This window comes from Caretta caretta, chromosome 1, assembly GCF_965140235.1.
Source record: "Caretta caretta isolate rCarCar2 chromosome 1, rCarCar1.hap1, whole genome shotgun sequence".
NCBI classification, from domain to species: Eukaryota; Metazoa; Chordata; order Testudines; family Cheloniidae; genus Caretta; species Caretta caretta.
Window position 1 is genome coordinate 233,327,900 of NC_134206.1, and position 13,388 is coordinate 233,341,287.

The window sequence follows — 13,388 nt, forward strand, 5'->3', positions numbered from 1 at the left end:
TACTCCACTATGCATCACCACAAGCACTCCTAGTGAGTACACATAGCACCGATGCAAGGAGCCAAGTATGCACGAGTGATCTACTAATTGCAGCAGATGTCAGAACTATTCTTTATGAGTGTATTGTGTGACAATATAAAGATCTTGAAACATCAGCCTGATGCTTTGATGGTGCTCTTTGACACAGTCATTTTAAGGATGGAGTCTGGTACAACCCAATCTTAGAAATATTTAAAAAGCATCTTATCTAAATGGCATGAGGCTCATCAGGGTCAATTTTTGCTTAAATGAAAAGTGATGTCATTGTGAATTTAACTGAAAAGTATTCCCATACAATACCTCTGAGTTGTTATTAGGTCATATTGTAAGACATATATTAAAGTACAGGTAAAGTACTGTTAGAAATTGATGAAGAGTTAGAAAACAAAATGCAGATTAAATAGTAAATTTTTACTGTGGTGAAAGATTAACAGTGGAGTGCCTGAAGGATCTGTGTACTACAACGTGGTGTTTATTAATGAAATGGAAAAGAGGGAGAGCAATAAGGTGACTACCTTTGCAGATGACACAATAATTTAGCCCAGATGAAACTAGAGAAGACTGAAGAATTTCAGAAGGATCTAACAAATGTAGGCAGACAGACATTATGATAGCAGATGAAATTTACTGTTGTCAAATGCAAGATAATGAACTTTGGAAGGAATAAGTTAACTGCCCTTAACCATTGCTGAGTTCTAAATTAATTGTAACCAGTCAGGAAAAATACTTAGTCATTGTTGTGGCAGCTCAGTGAAAATCTCTGCTTAATGCACAGCAGCAGTCAAAAAGGTAAATCATGTTAGGACATATAAGGAAGTGGATAGAAAATAATAGGAATTCTATTTTGGGAGGTTTATTAATTTCATTTGGGATGGGTTATTTTTAGCAATTTTGAGTTTTATGTAGATGTCCAAAAACTAGTTGTTTGGGGGCTTTCTATTTGTAATACAGTGTAATGAGTAATCTCTTTGTAATATTCCTTAGTGCACATAAGCATAACACTGTTTCAAACAGCACTATGTTAAAGCACACTAAGGAACTGTTAGTGCACACCATCTGGGTCTACACAGATCAATTAATTTGCAACGCGTTAGTGCACTTCAGAAATCACACTCCCGCAATCTACACTACTGCTCCATGTAGACGAGACAAATAGTTAAATACAAATAACCATTTCCAGTGTTTTCCTGGTGTTTATTGGTTAAACACTTCTTTCTTTCTTACTTTCTTTAAATCAAGAGTGCTATGGTTTCATTCGTAGATAAACCAAAGTTATGACCACAGCTAGAATACTGTATTCAGTCCTGGTCATCTTATCTAAAAAAAAAATTACTGCAGAAATAAATGTGTCCAGAGATGGTAATTTAGATGATTAGATGAGAACTTTTAAATTGAAAAGATTAGGACTGTGGTTTAGAAATGTATAAAAGGAAACATGAGAGAGACAAGATAAATTATGGTATAGAGAAGGTAAATTGTGTGTTCCTATTTACCCTTTCTCCTGATATAGGAAACAAAGGGACATTAAATAAAATTAAAATTAAAAACAAATAAAAGGAAACTCTTCCACTCAATGCATAATTAATCTTAGGAACGCATTTCTACAATATGCATTTGAGGCCAAGAGCTATCCTATGAGGACGTTATTCCATAATTGTCCACTATAGTGTTTCTTGTACCCTTCTTTGAAGCATCTGGAGTGGTACTGGCCACTCTCATCTATGGGATACTGGACTAGCTGGACAAATGGTTCGCCTTGCTATTAGAATTCCAATGTTTCTAAATTCAGTCTTGGATTCCACAGCCCAACATAAAAAGATGCACATTTCACAAAAGAGAATACTTTCCACTCTATAATGTTATGTAATAGGTGTGTTTGTGTCTAAAAATATTCTATATCTGAAAGGGACCATGAAAGATTAGCTGCATGTCAAGATACCTGCCAATGGGTGGTTTTGTTTTAGGTTTGTTGGTTGCTGTTTTTTTTAATCCCGGTAGGTAATTGATCATAAACATAACCAGACCTGGGGATCAGATTATAATAATAATGCTTTGCCCCTTTCATATGAGGATCTCAAACCACTGGAACAAGATTAATTAACAATTAGTCTCACAAACGCCCTTATGAATTAGATATTATTAAACTGAGGCACAGAGAAATTGTGCTACTTTCCCAAGGTCACACAGCAAATCAATGGCAGAGCCAGTTATAGCCCTCAGGATTCCACCTGACACCTACTCATCTTCTCTAACCACTAGGTCACCTCCTTTCAAAATACAATTTCTTTCTTATTCCTCCAGAGGATGTTTTTTCCCAGGCGATCATGCAGCTGTCCTTGACTCAGCTCCCATCTCTGTATGTACAAAAAAGTGACGTGTGACCAAGATTTTTTCAGATGTGAAAAATCTGTGTTTCTTACAGTGTGCATTTTAAGTAAATAGTGGAGAGCTGAAGTTGGTCTGAACGTGTTGTATGTACACTAGGTTAGAAGCAGTGCTTCTCAGGGACTGGCAATCACTTAAAGCCATATTCTGCCTTGTGTATGCAGACCTGTCCTCTGGAAATCTATTGGAGCCACATGTGCACAGCCAAGGACAGAACATGCCTCTGATGGGGTTTTTGGAATCTTTCTAATAAGAAGCACAGTATAAGTCTGCAAACATTATTGCTAATAATGAACACAGAGCCTGAGCACAAAGCCTATATAAGAACTCCTATTGACCTCAACAGGGTTTGAATCAAGGCTCTATATCCTATGCCTAGTGAGTGCTCTAGCATTAGCACCATCACTGTAATGACTTCACACCTGTTTTCAGGGGTCCAAGAATTAGGTTTTAAATTTCCAAATAATTATTTAAAGCAACAATCAAAGAATGCTTCTTAGCCACCTTGGCTTTGTCATTGGTATATTTGTATACTGACTGGAAGCTGGCGTTCAGTTATAGATTACATGGTCATGATGATATCAGCTTCTTGGCACAAAACTTTGGCAGAAATGTCGGTTCCCCTTCCAGTTTCAGTATGGAAAACAATACATTAATTTGATATATAATCTTGTTAGAGTTTAATATATTGGTACATTTAAACATGCCATTGTTTTTCCCCAGTTCAGATCATTTTAGTTTTTGCAATATTTATTCATAATTTTCAAATTGACTAGTGATTTTTTGGATGCCTCCGTGTTGGGGGACTCATCTGGAGACGCTTCAGAGGAGTCTGATTTTCAAAAGATGGGCACTCATCACCTTCTGAAAATGAGGTCTCTCTAAGATATCTAAAATTATTAGTCACTTTTGTCACCCACTAATATTAATAATATATTATTATTTTGCCTAATGGCTTTTGAACTATTGACCTTCAACTTATTCCATTGTCTAGTGTCACTTTTATAAGAAAGGAGCTAGGGGAGTTACTGGGTGGCTCAAAGAATTGGTAAAGACTAAGATTTACCAATATTACTTCTAAGATGCTGCACAGAATTTCTCTCAGAACACTAGTGACTAAAATGTGAATGAGTTGGTGGTCTTCGTCCAGTTCCTAGTGAACAAATGTGCACAGAACTCACACAATCCTCCCAACTGGCTCCCTTGCGGCACTCTCAGCAGAAGGATCAGCAACTGAATGGACAGTTGAATAATCTCTCCAGGTCAGCTGACTGCCATGGCGAATATTTGCATTGCTACTCTATCTGTTCTGTGGCTAACTAAGACTTCAGTCTCCTACACCATTCATGAGCCCTTCAAACATTAAGGGGAAAGAAAAATTAAATTAACTAAATAAGGGCAATTTAGAGAGTATTGGTTTAATACTATATGCACTTACTCTACCTCTAAAACTTACCAGGAATCTTGTTTTTCTTTTGCAGCCTAATTTAGGTGGAGTGATGTACGTAGGTTCTCCTGCACCCACTGGCTCTGCTCTACAGAAGTACTTTGTCAATTCACCTTACATCTTCAGTCTACCAACCCTGACTTCTTTTACACCCACCACTTTCTCTAACACTTAACACAGGATCTATGAATAGGAGTGTGTGTACGAGGAGGGTGGGGGAGCTCCTTAATGCTCTGCAGCAAAAATAGTAATATGTGGGTCATTGCTTCAGGGAATGAGGAGACGAGGTTGTTGAGTGACACTATAGAATTTAAATGTTGTTTCCATGTAGACTGATATGTACCAGAAAGTTTGTTTCACTGACTATTATCATTACATTTTTATTGATTATATATTTGGAATGACTGATAATAGGGTGTATATAATATGTAAAACATTATAGAGAGAGTGTATACTATATATAATGTTTTACATATTATTTATATAATCATTCAGTGTTTTAAAGGGGGGGAAACATTTAACTACCAAAGCAAATACCTTTAAAAAATAACCACCTATTTTGGTTGCACAGGGGAAAAAGATGTTTAAAAGTATCTGCAATGTAATATTTCTTATACTGTGATGATTTATTTCCCCCCTTTTACACAGCTATCAAATCCAGTGGAGGCAGCTGATATATGAAAATGGTTAGGCAAAGTTGGCCACAAAGGTGTCCTCAAGGCCAGCAGTGGGTAATGATCATACTATAATGGAATCAAAACAGGGTAGGCAAAACAGGATAGACTGTGACTGCCCTGGTAAGAAGATTCCATTGGTCAAATCTATCCCCAGGACAGTATTCATGTTAACTAAAGATGAGTTTTAGATGCAAAAGACAGATCCTAACTTGCTTCAGATTTGGGAATGTTAACATGCTGGCTTTTGATTCAGCCAATTACAAGGATAGGAGTCTGCTTTAAAATTTTGGATCCATATATAGATCCAAATGTCCTCAAAATTTGGCATATTTGGATTCAAATTTAATTTCATTTCCATCTCCAGTGAAAACAGGGAGAAACTTACCCAAAACTTCTTCCACAGACATCCATCTCTTGTATACTGTTTTAAAATCTAACCTAAATTTGGGGATATTTTCCCACTGCCTGGATTATAAAATCACAAATTATGAATATATTAATAACTCCCACCAAAAACAGCCTTCCAGAGCCTTTCTCAGTAGCCTGGTGGCAAGATATTGCCTGACGTAGAGGAGCAGTGTCTGGTTTCCTGTTTACTAGATGGTGGAAAATGAAGGAAGAGTTTGTGAAGTTGGAGGCTGCATCCCCAGGGGAGCAATGCTGACCTACCGGCTCTTTAGATTGTAATGGTTAATCTGTGCAAACTGGACACCATTAAATTAGGCTTGAATAAAGACTGGGAGTGGATGCGTCATTACACAGAGTAAAAACTATTTCCCCATGCTAATTCCCCCACCACACACTGTTACTCACACCTTCTTGTCAACTGCTTGAAATGGGCCATCCTGATTATCACTACAAAAGGTTTTTTTCTCCTGCTGATAATAGCCCACCTAATTAATTGGTCTTGTTACAGCTGGCAACACCCATTTTTTCATGTTCTCTGTGTATATATATCTTCCTACTGTATTTTCCACTGTATGCATCTGATGAAGTGGGTTTTAGCCCACGAAAGTTTATGCCCAAATAAATGTGTTAGTCTCTAAGGTGCCACAAGTACTCCTCATTTTTTAATCAAAGAAGAGAGGTTCACAAGCTGTGAGTTGGGACCCCCAAGAGGTGAGGGGAAAGTCAGCTGAAATTGTCTGGGATAACGTGATGAGTTCCCGGTCCCGTTCTTCTTCTGAAGTCAGATTTTTCTAAGCCACTTGCATCTGGGTCCTCAGATTTTACCTCCCTGAGTCTCACAAGGTGGCCTACTTTGAAGGCCCCAGAGAGGATACCCAGATATCCTCTGGGAGGAGCAGTTGCATGGGTGAAATCCATGCCTGCTTGGTGTGGCACTTTGTTCCCCTCTAGTGGCAGCTAGCCCAGCTATGGATTGATGAGTCTGCTACAGCCTTGGCTATTAGCCATGTGGCTTTTAGCTTATTCAGTAGAGGTTCATGCACTAAGCTTCAGTGGTCTCAGGTTCAATCCTGCCCACAAATTACCTGGGTCTGTTGGCATTATACAGGGCAGATGAAGAAAAGTAGCCCATTGCAGAATGAAGTCTTGGGCCTCGGAGCCAAAGAGAATTAAAGAAACCAGTTATCCATTTTTCAAGCATTCATTGGATTTCTACTTGAACCTTCACAGGGATTCTGAGACTGATTTTTCTGTGTGGCCTTGGGCAAGTCATTTTATCCCTCTTTGCCTCTATTTCCCCATCTGTAAAATAGGGATAATGCTACTTACCCACCTCACAGGGAGTAGGGTGTCTTAATTATTTGTTTGTAAAGTATTTTGAATGTCAAAAAGTTCTATATTAATTCTAAAGCCCAGCTCATCCTCTGTTATCTATTCAGGGACAGGACCCAAACAGGTCTCCAAGGATGGGGGGGACTCAAGCAGTTCAATAGCACTGTCCATCCCCAGGGACCCTCAGAAGATGCTTTGTAGGACCAGGATCCATGCAGGGGAGAGGAGGGGCAGGGGCGGGCTAGGGGAGGAGTTGGTGGCTCATGACTGTGGTGACACCTGTCATCCCCTGTCTGACCTTACGGAGATTCCTGAAAAGGTAACACAGTCCCCAGGCTGTATATTATATATTCTGTGAAGTTCCTTTCTCCTGATAGAACAATGTAGAGGGATCTCTGTGACTTGATGCTCATGGAAATTTCTTCTCCTGAGCTCAATCCCATGGGTTTTACCTTGGGAGAGAACAATCTATCCGAACATTATCAGAGAGCCACACCTGTCCCAGGATTCCCAGTTCCATATAACCAATGATCTTCATAGGTTCATGGCTCACAACCTATCAGGAAACAGCTATTTCATGCCAATTAACATTTCTTATTATTACCTTTTATAAACATTAAACACTGAGTTTGTCCTTACCATAGTAAACCCTCTTGCCAGATGCTGGGAAATGCTGAGCTGATGTTGAAATCAGTGGGAATTGCAGGTGCTGAGCACCTCTCAGGATCATACCCTGTACACTGAGGCATTGATGCATGAATGCAATTGGAAAAAAGGACCTAGAGACAGGTTTCCCATAATCATTTTCAAATATGATACCCATTTTTGGGAAACTGGCTTAGCTGCTAATCAGAGAGAACCTGCTCTACTTCCGTAGTGCAGAGTGAGCCACTTGAATGCTTTGTTAATTCCACAAAAGACATCAAGAAAAAGTTTGGTGCCCAGCTTTCAAGTCACATCTGCTTGCGCTGTACTTTTCATTATGCTGTATTCACAGTCTCTGGTTTGTCTGGCCTTTTTTTGGTCTGTCAAATTACTACTGTCTTATGAAAATCAATAAACATAATTTTAAAATCTTTATTGTTCAGTAATTATTATTACAATGTATAAATAATGCCTTGGAAAATGATTTCTAAAAATATATATTATTTCATCTAGAGGGATTTATTTTGTCTTTTCTCATAAAACTTCCTACTTTTTATAATAAAATACATCTGCTTACTTGCAAAGTGCCAGAACCTGGAAACACTTACTACCTGGTGCTGTTCTTACTACAGAGAGTACAGGCTACTGCAAGGGAAAGGAAAGGAGAGTCAAGAAGAGAGTGACAGGACAGACCCAGTTAATCCCTACAAGGTGGCCTCTGGTACCATTTTACAACCATGTTCATTTCTCATGCAAAGCATAGCTAATAACACAGTGAAGTACAGTTTGCAATTGCTGAGTTTCGTTCAGCTCCAGCAGCGACTCTAGGACAGCGCCTCTGTTGGCTACTTAGACTGTAAGCTCTTTGGGGCAGGGACCATCTTTTTCCTCTATGTTTGTGTAGCACCTAGTGCAGTGCCTCCTGGTCCATAGCTAGAGCTTGTAGGTGCTACAGTAAGGCCTGGTCTACACTGGGGGTGAATAACGTAGCTGAAATGATGTACTTAGATCTATTCACCGTGGTGTCTTCACTGCGGTAGGTCGACTGCTGACGCTCCCCTGTCGACTCTGCCTGTGCTTCTTGCCCCCTTGGAGTACCAGAGTCGACAGGAAAGCACTGGGGGTCGATTTATCTCGTCTTCACTAGACACGATAAAACGACCCCCTTTGGATCGATCGCTACGGAGGTAAGTGTAGTCATGTCCTAAGACATTCTCAAGTGCAGAGTGGGGGAAACTAGCTCATTATTGAGCCTTATTGGGATCCAGGAAGTACTAAAGGATCCCCCCCCCAGCCTAAGAGGGGGTCCACAGGACCTGGAAAACCAAATAATTATGGGGGACAACTAATGAACAACAGGGACAGGAGTGCGGTCAAAGGGTCAAACGGGAACTGGACAGGGACACCGAGCAGAGAACCCCGGACAGCGCCCACTGCTCCTCGAAGGCGTCAAGGGAGTCAGTGGACGCTGCCCAGAGGAACTCTGCCCGGATACGTGAATGGACGGAGGATCGGAAATAGGCCCCACGGTCACAGGAGACTCCATCCGCCAACCTCCTCACCCTGGTTTTATAGATGGCCACTTTAGCCAGGGCCAGGAGGAGGCTGATCAGGTTTGTTGAGCCTTAGGCACCTTTCTACTGCTGTCTCTTTGCTTGTTTTATGCTGTTTATGGAGGATAGTGCATGGTGGGAGGGAATTGGCCTTGACTACACCTTTCTGTAAGGCCCACTTCTCTAACAGAAAGCCTGATCCAGTACCCCTTGAAGTTACTGGATAAACTCTGATTAATTACAGTGAGTGGTAGATTGAACCCAGAGTGCACAAAACACATGAGCGACCAGTGTGACGTTACTTCCTCCCCCACAGTGCTCCTGATGACAGCGTCATGGCAGAACCTTTACCCTAATTTCTGCTAGCTAGAATGCAACCTGTCCACATTTTTTCCTGATATGCACAAACATGATATGGACCCAAGGAGGGAAAGAAATTGTTTAGGGTGGGTCCAGCCGTAACTAAGGGTAAAGGGAGGAAACAGAACAGAGAAACATTTAGGCTGAATATCAAGAAAAACATCCTAACATTGAAGTTGAGTAGGCTGTGGAATAATCTCCCAAAGGAAGTGGTGGAAACCTTATCAATGAGTCATTTCAAACCAGAGAGGACAAAGCACTGAGTGTAGGGAACAGTCATGCACTGGAAGGGAATGGAAAGAATGACCTCAGGGGTCGTTTCCATCTCTAATTTCTATCATCCCTACAGTCATCCATACTGCAGTTTGCTTTTTATTCCGAAAGAAAATTGGTCTGCAAATACAGTGCAAGCAGTAATGACGCTTCCTAGGAAAAAAATGTTTCTTTGAGCGGAGGAGCCTAGGAAACGCTTTTCAAATCAACTTGGATAACATGAAGTATGTTAATGAGATTTAGAGTAATTTTCTTTTTCATCAGCGCTGCCAGAATGTGTGTCTGTCCTGGCAGCAGTTTTCTTGCAAATTGATGAAACATCAGGATGTTCTATCCAGCCAGTTTAGAGTAGAGTGTTTCCAGGAATGAGTCTGAAAGGACAGATCCGCAACAGCAGCAGCAAATCAGGATAGCTCTGTTGATTTCAGTGCAGAGCTACACCAGTTTACAGCAGCTAAAGATCTGGTCTATTTACTGTTAAAAATAAAAAGATTCCTTCCATTTTACCTAAAGTTTTGCTAAAAGGAGGCACGATTGCCTTTTCTTTTTATTAAAATCGGCCTACATGGGTAATTATATTTTGCCTTCTGAAAATTCCCTTTGTAGTTTCCTTTGGCCATAGTATTCAGCACCTCCTGCTCCAAAGAGTTGTGAGCCTATATTCTGGTAGATTAGTGTATCAAGTCTGTAAGGCACTTTGGTATCCTTGTGGACAACAGGTGCTATATACATGTAATATTCTTGTCATTTTTTAAAGCTGAACTCATTGGCCCACCTTGGCTATTTTTTTAAATCAATGATTTCAAAATAACAGTAATAATAATGTTACTTGTATATATTATACAATGCTAGTCATGTCGCACCATACATCCCTGTAAAGTGCCAAGATACCATGGGGATGGGTGCGGGATAAGAACCTGAATAGAATGTAATTTCTTACCTGAAAGAGTTGAAGACATCCTGAGGCTTGGCTTGAGCTGGTAATTCTTGGTAAGGCAGAGAGAGCTTTTTGGCAGCTTACCACACTAAAGCACACATGTAATGTGGTTCCAGTGGAGACAAGGGTAGATTTTAGTGGATTCCTGCTGCCAGTTGCCTGAAGGTTGCTGGCACTCTGTGATGCGAACACCCAAAACAGCCACCGGGGGCACCATCCCAGTCATTACAAACATGAGGCAGAAGTGAGCGGGTAAATGGGAGTACTGAATGGAGTAATGCAGAGAGGCACAAAGAGCATTGAGAGGGTCCAGATATACCCAGCTTCTTCTCCTGGACTGAAGAATGTGCTGAAGACCAGATGCTTCCCAAAAGTACCCACCCAATTTTGCCTGACTCTTGGTGCCCTCTGTGGCAGCCTGCATCTCTGTTATGACAGTGTATGAGAGACATAATACTGCCTACCTGCAGTGGAATTTCCCTGGCATAGACACTGCATAGGCCAGAGCAGCTGTGAGGCTGCCTAATTTACATATAGGGTTGCCAGGCTCCGGTTTTCAACCGGAACACCCAATCGAAAAAGGACCCTGGTGGCTCCGGTCAGCACCACCACAGGGGCCCGGGACTAAGGCAGGCTCCCTGCCTGCCCTAGCTCCACGTGGCTCCTGGAAGCGGCCGCCATGTCCTTCTGGCTCCTAGGCGCATGTGGCTCTGGCTCTGCGCTTTGCCCCCACCCCTAGTGCCGGCTCTGCAGCTCCCATTGGCACGAGGGCAGCAAACGGAGCCTCCCTAGCTGCCTTGGGGCTGCAGGGACCTGGCAGCCACTTCCTGGTAGCCGCGGTAAGCGCTGCTGGAACCTCGCAGCCCAAACCCCCTCCCGAACCCCCAACCCCCTGCCCCATCCCAGAGTCCCCTCCCGCACCCAAAAATCCCTTCCAGAGCCCGCACCATCACCCCACACCCCAACCCTCTGCCCCATCCCGGAGCCCCCTCCTTTACCCCAAACCCCTCATCCCCAGCCCCACCCCAGAGTCTGAACCCCTTGGCCCCAGCCTGGAGTCCCCTCCTGCACTCCAAACCCCTTATTCCTGGTCCCATCCCAGAGCCTGCACCCCCAGCCGAAGTCCTCAATCCCCCATCCCAACCTCCTGCCCCTGCCTGGAGCCTTCTCCTGCACTCTGAACCCCTCATTTCTGGCTTCACCTGGAGTCCGCACCCCCAGCCCAGAGCCCTCACCCCCTCCCACATCCCTACTCCAGCCCGGAGCCCTCTTCTACACCCCAAACCCCTCATCCCCAGCCCCATCCCAGGCCCTGTGCCCCCAGCTGGAGCCCTCATGCCCCTCCTGCACCCCAACCCTCTGCCCCAGCTCGGTGAAAGTGAGTAAGGGTGGGGGAGAGCGAGCGACGGGGGGTGTGGAGTGAGTGGGGGCGGAGTCTCAGAGAAAGGGCAGGGACAGGGCCTTGGGGCAGGGCAGGGGTGTTTGGTTTTGTGCCATTAGAAAGTTGGCAACCCTATTTACACGAGAGATAAGGTGAGTGAGGTAATATCTTTTAGTGGCCCAATTTCTGTTCATGAGAGACCCATGCTTTTGAGCTACGCAAAGCTCTCCTTCAGTCCCAGACCTGAGAAGAGCTCTGTGTAGCTCAAAAGCTGGGGTCTCTCAAGAACAGAATTTGGTTCACTAAAAGCTATTACCTCACCCACCTCATCTCTCTGATAGTCTGGGACTGACCTGGCTACAACAATATTGCATACAACAATATCATGATTTACACTCAGCTGTTTTGTTCCCTGATCAGTCCAGAATCCCCCTAGCTGTGTGCTCTGGCTTAAATCTGCCTTTGCCCTGAGCCGTACCTGTGTTTGTTGCACCACTTGGAGGCATACAAAATATTGCCTCAATCTTTGGCTTTGAGGGGATTTCTCCAGCCTCCGTACCACCTCCAAAATCTCAAGACTTTTGGCTGTGGATACCCCAATCCTGGCAGATGCGACATTAATGTGACATTAAATAGAATAGAAGAGCTCTAAACAGATGGAGCCTGTCCAGGCAGGCCCCCAAAGAAGATAATTCTTGAGCTCATTGTTTTGGTTCACTTTAAATTTGGGGCCCGTCTTGATTAAAAGCTGTTTCAAGTCCTTTTTTCCCCTCTCTCATGGCTGAGATAGTACGTGCAGGCAGGGGCTGGTGTCAGCCAAGAGGATGGTGTCATCCAGGCTTTTCAATAGTGTAGGCAGTTGCACGGCTCTCACCTGTTCCCATTGCCACATGGAGGAACAAGGGGAAGAAAGCCAGCTTCCCTCTGTGCCTGAAAGGGTTAAAGAAAAGAGACTGTCCCCATCCCATCAGCAGCTCCCTCACCCCATGGCAGATGAGGGGAAGAAGAATATGCCTGTGAGCCTGACTGAGCCCTGGTCTACACTAGGAATTGAGGTCGAATTTAGCAGCGTTAAGTCGATTTAACCCTGCACCCGTCCATACAACGAAGCCCTTTTTTTCAACTTAAAGGGCTCTTAAAATCGATTTCCTTACTCCATCCCGACAAGGGGATTAACGCTGAAATCGGCCTTGCCGGGTCAAATTTGGTGTACTGTGGACGCAATTAGACAGTATTGGCCTCTGGGAGCTATCCCAGAGTGCTCTATTGTGACCGCTCTGCACAGCACTCTCAACTCAGATGCACTGGCCAGGTAGACAGGAAAAGGCCCGTGAACTTTTGAATTTCAAAAGTTTGGCCAGCGTGGCAAGCTGCAGGTGAGTGCAGAGCTCATCAGCAGAGGTGACCATGATGAAGTCCCAAAATCGCAAAAGAGCTCCAGCATGGACCGAATGGGAGGTACGGGATCTGATCGCTACATGGGGAGAGGAATCCATGCTATCAGAACTCTGTTCCAGTTTTCGAAATACCAAAACATTTGTCAAAATCTCCCAGGGCATGAAGGACAGAGGCCATAACAGGGATCCGAAGCAGTGCTGCATGAAACTTAAGGAGCTGAGGCAAGCCTACCAGAAAACCAGAGAGGCAAACGGCTGCTCCGGGTCAGAGCCCCAAACATGCTGATTCTATGATGAGCTGCATGCCATTTTAGGGGGTTCAGCCACCACTACCCCAACCATGTTGTTTGACTCCTTCAAAGGAGATGGAGGCAACACAGAAGCAGAGAGGACAAGGAAGGGACAAGGAAGATGATGATGATGATGAAGAAGTTGTAGATAGCTCACAGCAAGCCAGCGGAGAAACCGCTTTTCCCGACAGCCAGAAACTGTTTCTCACCCTGGACCTGGAGCCAGTACCCCCCGAACCCACCCAAGGCTGCCTCCTGGACCCG

The 13,388-nt window shown here is 43.6% G+C and overlaps 1 protein-coding gene across 7 annotated transcripts in view; it reads left to right on the forward strand.

Moving 5' to 3' along the window:
* The window catches only part of LMNTD1 (lamin tail domain containing 1), a 307,951-nt gene extending 300,585 nt beyond the window's left edge, over positions 1–7,366 (forward strand). For 5 of the 7 annotated variants that reach the window (XM_048826037.2, XM_048826066.2, XM_048826042.2 and 2 more), the window contains one exon: positions 3,906–4,037. Coding sequence is in view for 1 of the 7 variants with exons in the window: in XM_048826052.2 (XP_048682009.2) it covers positions 3,906–4,046 (141 nt within the window). In the remaining 6 variants the exon portion in view is untranslated. Of the gene's footprint in view, positions 1–3,905 lie in introns of all 7 variants that reach the window. The other 2 variants (XM_048826052.2, XM_075121606.1) reach the window with 2 other exon arrangements.
* Positions 7,367–13,388: the final 6,022 nt, after the last annotated feature.